This window comes from Sander vitreus, chromosome 20 (assembly GCF_031162955.1).
Source record: "Sander vitreus isolate 19-12246 chromosome 20, sanVit1, whole genome shotgun sequence".
Lineage (NCBI taxonomy): Eukaryota > Metazoa > Chordata > Actinopteri > Perciformes > Percidae > Sander > Sander vitreus.
The window spans coordinates 21,349,507-21,364,582 of NC_135874.1; the positions used below are offsets into that span (position 1 = coordinate 21,349,507).

Consider the following 15,076-nt stretch of genomic DNA (forward strand, 5'->3'; position numbering starts at 1 on the left):
ATTAAGCGAGACGGACAGGGACCCACCTTGTACCGTATCATCAGGATGATGATGAAAACGAGCACCGAAGCCACTATTATTCCGCCGATGATGATGATCATAGTCCCGCCGAGGAACTGAGACTGCATAAAATGACACCTCATGTACTCTGACTCGGTGGTGAACTGCACACAGCCGACCACACGTGTTGCTGTCAGAGAGGTGATGACATCATCGTAGATGGCCAGCACGCAGAGGTCGTACTGGGTCCCTGCTGCCAGGTTGTTGACCAGGAAGTTTTTGCTTGATGGGGGGATCATTCTGTGGCAAAGGAGAGAGTCAGAGAAGAAGGGAGAGACATTAAATACAAAATGTTTAGTGTTTGAAGAGCATCAGCAGACTAGACGCACTTTGAGGAAGAACAACATACAATACACAATAAGTACAGGAATGCACTGGTGACGTTCGGGTTTGGATTCCCACATGGAACAATCATGTTAGACCGATATGTACTGCATTTCCTCAAACCATACTGATGTATAGTGTCTGACATAAGGCATTTAAGTGGTGCTTATGTCAAGAATGAGCACTTGTGTCAGCCATTATGTTCAGGGAAAATATCATGGCTTGACTAAGGTCCAAGGAAACTGTGGAAAATTTGGTCTCTACAAACTCCTGAGGGAAATATCTGGCTCTTTAGCTGTTAAGTGGTCCACTGTGTTCACCGGCTAATCACAGTGTAGCGTACAATGGGTTTTTAAAAATGTATTTGCTGAAAACAGCTGCGTCTGGAAACAATGTTCATAATAAAAGCATGATGAGATTGAATGAAAACAGTAACAGTAAACAATAGACAATAAAAAAAGATGTGTGTGAAAATGATCTGTGGGTTTGTCACTACAAGAAACACCTTTCACAAACACGTAGTCATGTGAGCCATTGTTGGCAGCTTACCAAACTCTTTGAAACCCCACATGCATTGTCATTAGAGTACAAATGTTAGCTAAATTTGTATCTAGCATTAAGGGCTCAGGTGACACAGGACTTGTGATAATAGTAAACACAATCTTTCGGGACAACCTGCATAATACATTTACCTTCTGCTTTGTTACAAAAGGCCTATAACACCTTCCCCCGGAGGAAAGTAGACAACAGTATATTGTTGGAAGAAGAGGAATGTAGAAATAAATATAATAGAAAAAAATACATGAATAAAATAGTCAACAGTGAAGGAAGAATGGAAATTGTAAAGAATGAATTCAGTCAGCTCCACTGTGTATAGCTTGGTGCTGAATCATCAAAAACGAAAACCTAAAAGTCATCAGCAGAACAGGAGACCAATTAGATGATTTATTATTGCACGGATCGGGAGAGATGCCCTTCCTTTCCAAAATCATTTATCTTCTTCTGGTTTCACAATACAACATTCAAAGGAAACCGTTTTCAGACACGCTGAATACATCTGGACATTTTTTTCGACAAATACAAAGGTACGTTGCCACTTTGAGTGAAGTTGGTAATTCGTCACTGGACACTTGTCACATTGACTAGAGGATATGCACATTTGTCCTTCAGTTTCCCTTAAAGGGCTTGTCAGCTTTCCTGGATTATCTCATTAAAATGCAAATGAAATTCCTTATTAAAACCAAAGAGGGTTTGCTAGTTCACAGCTCGCGGCCTCATGTGCAGTGAGTGGGCTGTTTTAGCCAGGTTAAGTATCTGGGTTAGAGCTTGAGTTAGGAGACATGGTGAGGTTTAATGGTAAGTATAAAGAGCTAGGGAATAAATGTAGCGGTGGGTCATTGGTGTGCCCTCGATGGAATAAGAGCACAAGGCTGTAGGAGTGTGTGTGTGAGCATCTATATGACCCCATGAATGCTAATCCAACCATCTGAATGCTGGGTGACCATGAGTGTTCTCCTCTTTGCTTCTCTTGATGAAACACACACACACACACACACACACACACACACACACACACACACACACACACACACACACACACACACACACACACACATTATTTCTGTGTTGGGACACATAAAGTGACTTTGAAGTATGCAGGTTAATGATAAGAGCGAAAGTCGCTGGCACCTACAAGCTCTGATACAAGCAGCTACATTTGTATACACATACATACACAGGCAGAGATTAATTTCCCTATTATGGATGTGGCCTTGGTTTTCATTTGCGTGTATGGTTGTGTGTCACATCAGCCAGCAACACATTCAGAATCTTTGTGTAAAATAATGTGTCTGTAATGTTTTGTAATGTGTGAGTACATCTTTTTTTCTTGCCGACTTAAACACTGTCACGCTCTAAAAAAGAGAGCACACAGAGTATTACTGATTACTGGAATATGTGATTATATAGTTAAGAATATTCAGTCAATTTTCGGAACATTTCCTGAACTCGAATGCCTGCACCTAATGATTCTTTAATGATTTTGACAGTATAGGAGTGAGACTTTAGCCACTAAACAAACACACACACACACACACACACACACACACACACACACACACACACACACACACACTCATACAATAGTTCGTATGATATCTAATGAAAACTTTTGCAAAGTTAAGTTAATAACTTAACTTTTTTGATTTCACAGGGGACATGGACATCAGTTTCCCAGGTGAAAGTCCAGTGTGCCAAACAACAAACATCAATCTGGATCTCAATGCATACATGGGTTATATACGAATTACGGTGCATTACATTTCATAGCTATATGTACAAACAGTGAATAAGGGCAGCCTGCACATACACATGAATGATACCATACTCATACTTCAAAGTGACAGAACAAATTCTAACATACACTGAAATGCCTTTGTATCTTTGGTGTAAGTGCCTGTAGTCTGAAAAAATAAAATACATTTGGAAAGTGAAGGCAACAGTGGTTCCAGTGGTAATTGGAGCCCTGGGGGCTGTAACCCCAAAACTGGGACAGTGACTCCAGGCAAATTTGAGGAACAACATCTGAGAGCTCTGTGCAGAAGAGTGGAGTCCTAAGACCAGCTAAGATACTGCGCAGAACCCTCAGGCTCCCAGGCTCTCCCAGAGGAACAGAGCTCGAAGGAAGAGGACCGCCAAGGATGGGGCGAGTGGGGAATTTCTTTAGAAAACAAGATACAAAGACAAAAACATCTTATGAGTAAAAAACTGTAAATATGGAAAACAGGGGGCATTACAATTATCTCTGCAGCAACAAGATATCATAATGCAAACTATTTGAAATTTAAGTAAAACCGACATCGACATCACGTGCTCTGGTTTCACGGCAGTAATCTGGTGGTACTGGCTGATAATGCCATGGTGATGTTTTCTAAGGTTTGTGTCTAAGGCGATCCTGATGTGTGTGAGTGTGTTATGAATTTTCCACCTACTCTCTCCATCTTTGACTGCTGCAGTTGCACCTTTGATAAGCAACTAGCAGACAATTATCTCGACATTATCTGGAGGGCTTCTGCGGTTGCACAGACTGACCTCTCTATAATGTTATACTGATATCATATGATGAAAATATGATTAACTCACTGTTGAGTAGCCACAACAAAACATATTATTTACTATTTAAAACCGAGAATGTTGCCGTCCTGTGATGTATTTCCAAAACAACATTTCATCTTGAAATAAGAAAAAACTAATTGTATTCAGCTTCGTGACAATGCCTCATTCAGCTAACCCAATGGGTTTTTAATGATGTATCTATCTTAAGAAGTAGAATCATTTTCTCACATCATGAAGGAACATGCCTTCTCATCCATTCTCCGGGAACCATCACCTTATCGTGGTGGAGAGGTTTGTGTGTCCCTATGAACCTGAGGGCTGTGTTGTCTGGAGCTTTGTGCTCCTGGTAGGGTTTCCCAAGGCAAAGTGGTCTCAGGTGAGGGGCCAGACAAAGAATGGTTCAAAAATCCTATGAAAAATCGAGGAAGGGATGAAGTGACCCTGCCCGGAGGAAGCCCGGGGCCCCCGTCTGGAGCCAGGCCCAGATGGAGGGCTCGTCAGCGAGCGTCTGGTGGCCGGGTTTGCCACGGAGCCCGGCCGGGCACAGCCCGAAAAAGCTACGTGGCGGACATCTCTCCATCCCATGGGCCCACCACCTGTGGGAGGAACCGCTGGGGTCGGGTGCGCTGCCACATGGGTGGCAGTGAAGGTCAGGGGCCTCGACGGACCAGACCAGGGCAGCAGAGGCTGGCTCTGGGGACGTGGAATGTCACCTCTCTGTGGGGGAAGGAGCCGGAACTTGTGCGGGAGGTGGAGCGCTACCGGTTAGATCTGGTGGGGCTTACATCTACGCACAGTCTTGGTTCTGGAACCATACTCCTGGATAGGGGTTGGACTCTTTTCTTCTCCGGAGTTTCCCAGGGTGTGAGGCGCCGGGCGGGTGTGGGGATACTCACAAGCCCCCGGCTGAGCACCGCTACGTTGGAGTTTAACCCGGTGGGACGAGAGGGTCGCCTCCCTACGCCTGCGGGTTGTGGGGGGGAAAACTCTGACTGTTGTTTGTGCATATGCACCAAACAAGAGTTCAGAGTATTCGGCCTTCTTGGAGACCTTGAGTGGAGTCCTGGATGGGGCTCCAGTCGGGGACTCCATAGTTCTGCTGGGGGACTTCAACGCGCACGTGGGTAATGATGGAGACACATGGAGAGGCGTGATTGGGAGGAACGGCCTCCTGATCTAAACCAGAGTGGTTGTTTGTTGTTGGACTTCTGTGCTAGTCATGGATTGTCTATAACGAACACCATGTTCGAACATAGGGATGCTCATAAGTGTACTTGGTACCAGAGCACCCTAGGCCAAAGGTCAATGATCGATTTTATAATCGTTTCAACTGATCTGAGGCCATATGTTTTGGACACTCGGGTGAAGAGAGGGGCGGAGCTGTCAACCGATCACCATCTGGTGGTGAGTTGGGTCAGGGGTGGGGAAGACTCTGGACAGACCTGGTAAGCCCAAACGGGTAGTGCGGGTAAATTGGGAACGTCTTGAGGAGGCCCCTGTCCGACAGACTTTCAACTCACACCTCCAGCGGAGCTTTTCGTGCATCCTTGTGGAGGCTGGGGGCATTGAACCCGAGTGGACAATGTTCAAAGTTTCCATTGCTGAAGCTGCGGTGAGGAGCTGTGGTCTTAGGGTCTTAGGTGCCTCAAGGGGCGGTAACCCACGAACACCGTGGTGGACACCGGTGGTCAGGGAAGCCGTCCGACTGAAGAAGGAGTCTTTCCGGGACATGTTATCCCAGACGACTCCGGAGGCAGTTGCAAGGTACCGAAGGGCTGCAGCCTCTGCCATGAAAGAGGCAAAGCAGCGTGTGTGGGAGAAGTTCGGAGAAGACATGGAGAAGGACTTTCGGTCGGCACCAAGGTACTTCTGGAAAACCGTTCGCCACCTCAGGAGGGGGAAGCGGTGAACCATCCAAGCTGTGTACAGTAAGGATGGGACGCTGTTGACCTCAACTGAGGAGGTAATAGGGCGGTGGAAGGAGCACTTTGAGGAACTCCTAAATCCGACTAATACGCCCTAGGGTTCGGTCGATAGTCGAATCTCAGGTTGAAGAGGAACAAGGCGGATTCCGTCCTGGTCGTGGAACAACGGACCAGATCTTTACTCTCGCAAGGATCCTGGAGGGAGCCTGGGAGTATGCCCAACCAGTCTACAAGTGTTTTGTGGATCTGGAGAAGGCGTATGACCGGGTGCCCCGGGAGATACTGTGGGAGGTGCTGCGGGAGTAGGTGGTGAGGGCGTCCCTTCTCAGGGCCATCCAATCTCTGTACGACCAAAGCGAGAGCTGTGTCCGGGTTCTCGGCAGTAAGTCGGACTCGTTTCAGGTGAGAGTTGGCCTCCGCCAGGGCTGCGCTTTGTCACCAATCCTGTTTGTAGTATTTATGGACAGGATATCGAGGCGTAGTCGGGGTGGAGAGGGGTTGCAGTTCGGTGGGCTGGGGATCTCATCGCTGCTTTTTGCAGATGATGTGGCCTGTGACCTTCAGCACTCACTGGATCGGTTTGCAGCCGAGTGTGAAGCGGCTGGGATGAGGATCAGCACCTCTAAATCGGAGGCCATGGTTCTCAGCAGGAAACCGATGGAGTGCCTTCTCCAGGTAGGGAATGAGTCCTTACCCCAAGTGAAGGAGTTCAAGTACCTTGGGGTCTTGTTCGCGAGTGAGGGGACAATGGAGCGGGAGATTGGTCGGAGAATCGGCACAGCAGGTGCGGTATTACATTCAATTTATCGCACCGTTGTGACGAAAAGAGAGCTGAGCCAGAAGGCAAAGCTCTCAATCTACCGGTCAGTTTTTGTTCCTACCCTCACCTATGGTCATGAAGGCTGGGTCATGACCGAAAGAACAAGATCCAGGGTACAAGCGGCCGAAATGGGTTTCCTCAGGAGGGTAGCTGGCATCTCCCTTAGAGATAGGGTGAGAAGCTCAGTTATCCGTGAGGAGCTCGGAGTAGAGCCGCTGCTCCTTTGCGTCGAAAGGAGCCAGTTGAGGTGGTTCGGGCATCTGGTAAGGATGCCCCCTGGGCGCCTCCCTACGGAGGTGTTCCAGGCACGTCCAGCTGGGAGGAGGCCTCGGGGGAGATCCAGGACTAGGTGGAGGGATTATATCTCTAACCTGGTCTGGGAACGCCTCGGGATCCCCCAGTCGGAGCTGGCTAATGTGGCCCGGGAAAGGGAAGTTTGGGGTCCCCTGCTGGAGCTGCTACCCCCGCGACCCGACCCCGGATAAGCGGATGAAGATGGATGGATGGATGAAGGAACATTTGACCGAAAGTTGCCAAATTTGGAGATAAATGATTTTCTTTGGGCGGTGACGAAAAGTTTTAAATGTTATATTGAAGTTAATATTACAAACAAGAAAAATAAGTATGTCAGATCTGCTCACTATAGAAATATTATAGAAAATGTACGTATCAGTAACTCGGCAAGTCAAAAACCAAAACTGTGTTTAATTCCAAAAACACTGAATGTTGTTTGGTTAAAGATCTATAAATGGGCAGTACTTATGTACTTTGCTTGAGGGTTTGAATAAATGACATTCTCTCTTAACTCCACCTCAGAAACCTTCACTTCCAAGAAACCATTAGCTACATGACTCCTCCTGGACAACAGCCCAAAAGAGTTTCTAAACAAAATCCATCTAACCGGATGCTCCGGCCAATGACACTCACATTGCATAGCTAGTTTCCATTGTCAACGTGTAAGCCAAGCTGTCATCATTTATAATTCATAGCTACAAGGAACATATATTGATAATGTTTTTGCTGTGTTTGGACCCTGTACTGATGCATGCTGAGTTCACAAAATACATTTTTATGCAAATCTGTGGATTTTCTTTTTTTCTTGCATATGATTATTTCTAGACTGTGTGAGCCGTTAGCATTGTGAACTCATCCAAACTGACTCATTCATTGTGGCTAATTTCTTTGTGTCTGAGCTGGATCTTGCTGCCAGTATTTGAAGCCCTACAGTGGGCTGATGATTGCCTTGGCCGAGACTATTACACTAATCTATCTACTCTGCTCTGCCAAGCCTTCTGCCCAGGGCGCCTGTGTGTATGCGTATGCGTGTGTGTGTGTGTGTGTGTGTGTGTGTGTGTGTGCGCGCACATTTCTGGGTTTCATTACACTTTCATTACACAAGATAAAGTTTCTTTGTGCATGTTCCTCTGTGAGTATGCATTTGTATACTTATGTCTATATGTGTCTGCAGTATATATATATATATATATATGTGTAAATGCATGTGTGTGAGTTCCATTACAGTAATCTTCTCCTCCCACAGCAGCCTCCTCTTCCCAGTGGCTGTCACTGTGTCTGGCTCTCTGCCAACATTCATCACGTTATTGTGTATGCACGTGCACGGATGTGAGTGCGCTTGTGTTTGTGTGCGAGTTAATCAAGCCAGGAGGACAATGCGATCTCCATTAGTCACTCTCATCTTTTTGACTCGAGACAAATGATTGCCTCCATACACAGAACAGTGAACTATGATACCAGATTGTTCTATTTCAGGCCATTTCACTTGATTAAATATTGGACAAAACCCACTGGCCACAAACACGCATTATTCCAGGAGAGGGGGGGAAGACTTTCAAAGCAATGATTCAACACACAAGGCGAGGGCTTCCAGGTCCAGTTGGAGCCGTGCGATAAGAGGCCAGGGCTTCCAATAACTCAGCTGCAGTCAGTGGCTTCTCTAGCAGCAGAGCCTATTCAGACCATGTGTGACAGCATCTTCCAATGTTTTTAAATGATATTCAGCACTCTGGGCTAGCTCATTAGTGGTTTCATGTAGCTACAGAGGGATATTGTTTTTGCATTTCATAATAGGAATGGATGCTGTCAAGTTGTGAAAGAGAATGTTGGTGATCTAAATTTCATTTGTATGTACTTTGTGGAGTTTTTAACCTGACGACTGTGTAGTAACTGGCATTACACTTGGTTTCACTTAACGTTGTGTCCTATCTGAGATTTACTGTAGATTCACAGTTTTACTGTATGGTTTTGACTGACTTAAAGTAATAGTTCAACATTTTGGGAAACAACATTTGCTTTCTTGCACAGAGTGCAAGAAAGAGAGAGAGAGACAGGAAAACGGAGAGAGAGAGACAGGAAAACGGCAACAAAATCCACCAAGCACATCTAAAGCTCTATAATTGACAAGTTATATCTCATTTGTTTAATTTGAGTCAGAGTGAAGGTAAAAGAAAGCAACTATGAAATATTAGTAATCAAAGTATTACCCATATCACAAACGTGTTTGTCAAAGTGATATCTCAAAATTGATTTACTGGATTACTTATAAATATATATTGCATGTTGTATCTTCAACACAGTAAACTTTGCAAATATTAAGTAAGAAATCTGCATTTCAGTTTCACATTCATACATGGCATTAGGTTATTTTCGGAGCAAATTTCAAACATTACTCTAATAATCTACAATTCCATGACAGCTAGGCAAACTGTTTGCAATGAAAAACACCTTGTGTTGAGCTAGTTTTGTCAACTGCTGTTTCCAAAGTCGAGAATGAGCTTTGAACTTTAGCTCGTTTCAAGCCAACACGGTTGAGAATTGACATGCTAACGTCTACATTTCCATGACAACTGAGCAACTTAAGTTTTGTGACTGAAAGCAAGAGCAAGATATTGTTTTCATCATAATCCAAAAAATACAGTAGAGTACAAAACTTAAAGCAACAATGCAGCATTTTCATTACATCCTAACATCTGCTTATGTTATAAAATAACATCACACACCAAATCCCAAGACGATAAAGCTGTTTCAGCTGTTAAACCTTCTTGGTAAAAAGTACAAAATAAAATAAAATGGTGCAAATATCAGTGTGCTCTTATATTATATTACCACTACCCAGTCTCAATTAAAAAGTGTTTGAACAGAAAAACACTGTAAAATTGCACAGCAGTGTTGCCCAAACTGGGATGGAACCAAAATGTGGGTCACAGATATCTAAAAGTAGGTTGTCCAATTATTTTAGAAAATGGTATTCAGTGCTTCTGGCTAAAGCCTCCCATGCTACCGCAACGCAAGCTAGTCTAAATTAGATAGCCTGAAACATGGAAAACGTTGTCAGATAAGCCAACAAAATAGCATGCAGAAGCAGTTATGGGTTTTAACAAACTTTTCTTTACAATGCACTTTTTAAACACGTGCTGCTCTCATACGCTCACATGCTTATTTTTGCTATTATATAATGCATACGGTAATTGGCAACATGACATTTCATGATTCATTTCTTTTCAAAATATTTTTTTCCCCTGTTCATTTTCTCAACAATTGTAAGTCACACGAGTGCAATCAAACCAGTTAAGAATAACAGGTTTCTAAGCACAAAGAGAAGAGGATTAATGGTAGTTCAACTCCTGCCCCATTACTGTTGACCTCGGCGCTAATGCGGCTTACACAGCAGATGGCACACTGCCGTGCTAATAGGTCTGAGTTTCTCAGGCAGACAGAAACATCACAGAAGCTAGCTTCTTATCTATGTTTCACCATGCATAATGCCCCTGATGCCAAAGCTAATGGTTAACAAGCACCCACACAGCTTGTAGTCAGAGGTGGAACAGGGATTTTGAGCCCAGGCCAGGTGGGCTTTGCTAACACCTCATCATGCATTTTTATTCATTAAACCCTGTTCAGAGTCAGACTCAAAGAGCAGTTGCTAAAACACTAAATATTAGCCACCTACTGTAGCTAGTGGCCAAGTAATGATTCCACAGTTGTATTAATGCAGCAATGGAGTGGGACTCAGAAGATTGGGATACTTCTTTCCCCACCAATGACCACTTTAACAAATTAGTAATGTAATTACTGTCATAATGTTACAGTTCCCAATAAAACACACTTCATTTAAATGCCAGATTGGAGCATTATCTAAAAACTAATTATTGCCACCCCTTGATTCGCTGTCCTCATTATTATCCTCACACACTACGATAACTGAGAAGAAAAGTAGCTTGGAAGTTTAGCTCCTTTATGTGGAGATGTACTAATACTCCTCTCTTATCAATTGACATAGATGGCAAGAGTTTTTGTTTTGTTTTACCTTATCAGTTCATTTTAATAAGGTTACAAACAAATTATAAATTTGAAACTAGTTTAATGAATACCATTTCCTCTTCGGGGTGGGTATTTAATGGCAAAGCATGCATGCAATTAATGCATTAAATTATTTGTCAGCTGTGATGACTAGTCTGTGACCTTCTCTTGAATGAACAACCAGTTTTCACTTTTGTCAATTACTAATTCTACACTTAGCAAGATCTCACTACTGCTGAGCTCAGTCTAAACAATCATAGCAGAGTGCATGTCAAAGTGCCGTGCAACCAAAGCTGTCCCGGAAGTGGGGAAGACATTTCAGCAACATCTGTAGCTGGGTGTAGACCTCCATCTGCCCAGCTCAGCTACATTCCTTCAGTTTAGCTGAGTCATCTACATTTTTCTTTAATGCTGTGGTTGGCTCCTTCCACACTTTCTCCCTCCATACTGTCGTTTACTTGTTTTTAATCACACGTACGTTATTTTTTGTCCCTGTTCTTTTCATATTATTTCTTCATTTTTCTAGCTTTCTTTGTATTCCTTTCTTCCTACCTCTCTTCCATCCTGGGCCATCCTCTTGTCTTTTACTCCTGGCATTCCCTCTTAAAATAATTCCTTCTTTTCTCTCTTTCTTTCATCAAGATCATTTTTCTTCCCACGTTTCATTGTATCATCCCACCCTTCCTAATATTATTACCCTTCATTTTACCCTCATTGTATTAATCCTTTTTTCTAAACTGTCTACATTTCTTCCTCCTTTCTTCATTCCTTTTCTTGGGAACTTCTTCTTTCCTCCAATCTCTTTTATTATCATCCGGCCACTCTCATCATTTCCTTCATTCCTTCCTCTTTCTGCTATATATTTTTCCCCCCTTATGTTCTTCTTTTTGGCATTCCTCCCACTTTCTTTTTTCCTTCTTACCCCTCTTTCCATTTCCACCCATTTCAGTTCCCCTCATCTGATTGAACTGAGTCATCTAGTAAATCTTCTTTATGTTCTGTTTTTCTCCTTCAATCCCTCCTTCCTTCCTTTGCTGCCTACAAACACCCCATCTTCCCTTCAGAATCATCCTTACTGCTATGATAGCTCCCTCTATACTACTTGTCCCTGTTTACAACTCCTTGAACTACTTACTTAGAAAAACAACAACACTTTTAGGTTAGGCCCGCAATATGTTTATGGTGCTATAAAATCAGTATTGGAACATTACAGCGGGATAAAGGCGAGCGTTTTTTCACGCCTTAAGCACAGCTGAGCAAGGTGTAATACCTGGGCCGCAGGGACCATAGGCAAGAATAAACTACTTCCTGCTAGTAAGAGAGAGAAAGTATGAAAGTATGCCTTTTTAAAAGCCTGGATTCATCCCCCACCCCCTGTTGTGTAGCCTCATAAAAAAGCTTGCCACACAATTTGCTTGATGTGTAGTTTTTTGGCAAATAGCAACCAGCCCCTGTAGCTCGATGGATCTGCTGGAGTGGAAAACAACTGCCGAATGAACATAACAAAACAAAACAACACAACAGGCAGAGCAGATGAGGACTAGGATAGAGGGAGACTGGGATTTGTATGTGTATGTGTGTGTGTGTGTGTGTGTGTGTGTGTGTGTGTGTGTGTGCCTGTGTGCGTGTTCTTAAGAATTGTAATGTAAAAGTGGAGTTTGCGTCCTAGGTTTGGAGTGGATGAACTACATTTTATCTTGGCCTTAAATTAACCATTTCTCTAGAGCTTGTATTTATGGATGGCAAACACAATTTCTGTATTTTATTGATTCATTTTAAAAGCTAGCCTGGTTTAGCTCCTAGCTATACTGCCAACATTCTCCCTCCTCATGAAACAAGCTGCTCCTTATTAGGGATCGACCGATATTGGTTTTTCAAGGCCGATACTGATACCGATAATTAGTAATTAATGAAACCGATAACCGATATTTGGAACCAATATGCATTCAAATCTGAGTCAAAACTAAGATGTTCGGAATGTTGCAAACTCCAACACAAAACTTTGTTTAAATGGTTTAAACAATTATTTAATAAATTAGAAACTTTCAACATAATACACAGTAAAAGATAGTTGCATTGTGGACGGGACATTAAATCAGACTCCGTCGTAAGTGAAACCGGAGCAGAGGCACAGACACAGAGCTGTAGCGGAGCCAAAGTACCGCACTTTTTAATTAACTTAATCCGTTATCAGGCAGATACAAATCATCTGCAAACTGCCAAAAAACGGCCAGATAATCGGTCTATCCCTACTCCTTATGGTCTTCATCTCTACACAGGGATTCGTGGCTCATTCTTGTCCCGTGTGTCACTTAAACATACATCTTTTGACCCCACACATGATCTTTTCCTAACTCTAACTAAGTGGTTTTACCTTGCACGTTGAAAAATGCCAAAGGGATACCCAGAGCATTAAAACGTTATGCCAAGGGTTCCTCACCAAGTGTCAGTATGTTGACAAGTTGAGGGTGGGAATGTGTTGGTTAAAGGTGCTTTTTTAGGCTACAACAATTTTTGTCACATACAGCAAACATCTCCTCACTATCCGCGAGCTGACTGTCCCCTGAACACACTGTAAAAAAACAACCGCGGTCTCTGTAGACAGCCCAGGCTCCACAAATGGCAACAAAATGGGATGGGGGTTGGGGGGTTAGTGCGCGGAAGCACGGAAGGGAGGGAGAGGGGACGGGATGAGGAGGAGGGAGGGGCAAGCTAGCCTAGTTTTGTTTGAAAACACTTGGAACGTCAACAAGAAGTGCCGTCACCCAACATCGCTTAGAGCACCTTTAACTTCTGTTATGATTTGACACTATTAATAAAATTGAATTATAATTTAATTTAATTGACTTTGAAATACCATGTAGACCAGTGGTTCCCAACCTGGGAATTGGGACTCTCACAAGGGGTCGCAAGATGAATGTAACAGGTTAAAAAAACAGGAAATAGAAAATCTGCTTTCTTCTTATGTAATACAATACTGTATAGTTTTCCCAGTAAACCTATGTGAGAAGCGAAAACCACTCAAATGCACCCTGAGATAAAGGATCACAATGATACAGCTTTGTACAAAGGGGTCACAAGAAAAGTTTTAATTGTGACTAAAATGTCCAAATAAAGGCATAACCCAAACCACGTAATGGCTTATTATTAATATAAAAAAATGTATACATATATTATGTAAAATACCTTATTAGAAAGCAGCTCTATCTGTATGTCTCTGTTCAAGGCACACATATTTTAACAGCCTTTTTTTCAGCCATTGTCATTGTTTAGTGTATTCATTGACTAAACAACACATCTATTTGCCCTATTATTTGTCAATTCATTCTTCCCTTAATGCCAAAAATGCATTGCTTTCATCCAAACCCCTAATTACAAGCAATAATTGGCTTTACGTCTGAAGAAGAGTACATTCTACTTTGTGGCAGTTTTATGGTCGTCGCTGTCGATGCTGGCTGTGAGTTTTATTATCATCATCGACATGGCTGTGAATCGTTCAATAAAACCAGCAAGGTGCGAAGGAAAGACTGCATCTGCTGTCGTGTGTAAAAGGTCAGCATATTATTTAGGCGACATGAGCATTTCCCTGACATGACCCTGAAATTCATGTAAAGGGTTAACAGCTGATGCTTAGATGAGAGCTGTGTGGATGACTCAATATAGTTCCTTACAGTTTGCATTCAAGAAGGAAAAGAAAAGAGACCAATAGACACCCAAGGTTTCAAGATCGCTCTGTCAATGGATGAGTAGCGACATTTTTGTCAATGGATGAGTAGCGACATTTTATTTTTTGGTGGCCATGTACTGTAATACATAACAATAATAATAATAATAATAATAATAGGTCCCTAAAATGTAAAGGTACAATGAATACACAGTTGTAGTGCTCTGGATTAGTGCCTTGACAGAAGGGGTCCCCAGAAATTGCAATTTGCAAATTGCTTTTCCTTAACAGAAATGTTACTTTAAGATATTGCATTAGTGGTATACTTTATCTATAATCAAAGTTAATCAAGACACTTGCTGTTGTGTTTATTTATAATAGCTGCATTACTGGCCATAAAACACCAGTAGTGTATCAGTAAACATCTGCCTGTCTCAAGCGTCCTTGAGCAAAACACTGAACCCCTGTCAGCTCCAGGAGTGCTGTTCTGCAGCTGACCCTGACCTCCCAGTGGAAGGAGTGGTGGGCGGGGTTTCCCTGCAGGGATCAATACAGAATCAAGTGTTACAACTATTACAGTTCGGATGTGTTCCAGGAGTTTAACTTAGCTGGGCGGATGCACCTGTAAAAGCTTTCAACTAAAAAACAAAAATCACTCACTTATCCATCTGTTTACGCAGAGAGCTGAACTCACAGTATGAAGGAAACATACAACTTCACTCAAGAGCATTATGCAGAGCAGGTGAGGAGAAAAGCGCAGAAATGTCAATGTGCCGCAAATCAATAAGGCTTTATTGAACCTGAAAAGTGAGTGCCCCGTCTGTGACAATAGCACCAGTCTTCCCTCATCTG

At 43.0% G+C, this 15,076-nt stretch overlaps 1 protein-coding gene across 1 annotated transcript in view; it reads right to left on the reverse strand.

The window, feature by feature from the left end:
• lrfn5a (leucine rich repeat and fibronectin type III domain containing 5a) overlaps window positions 1-15,076 on the reverse strand; it is a 120,323-nt gene that overhangs the window by 2,713 nt on the left and 102,534 nt on the right. The window contains exon 10 of the mRNA XM_078278171.1: window positions 27-300. Within this exon, the coding sequence (XP_078134297.1) occupies window positions 27-300 (274 nt within the window). The remainder of the gene's footprint in view (window positions 1-26; window positions 301-15,076) is intronic.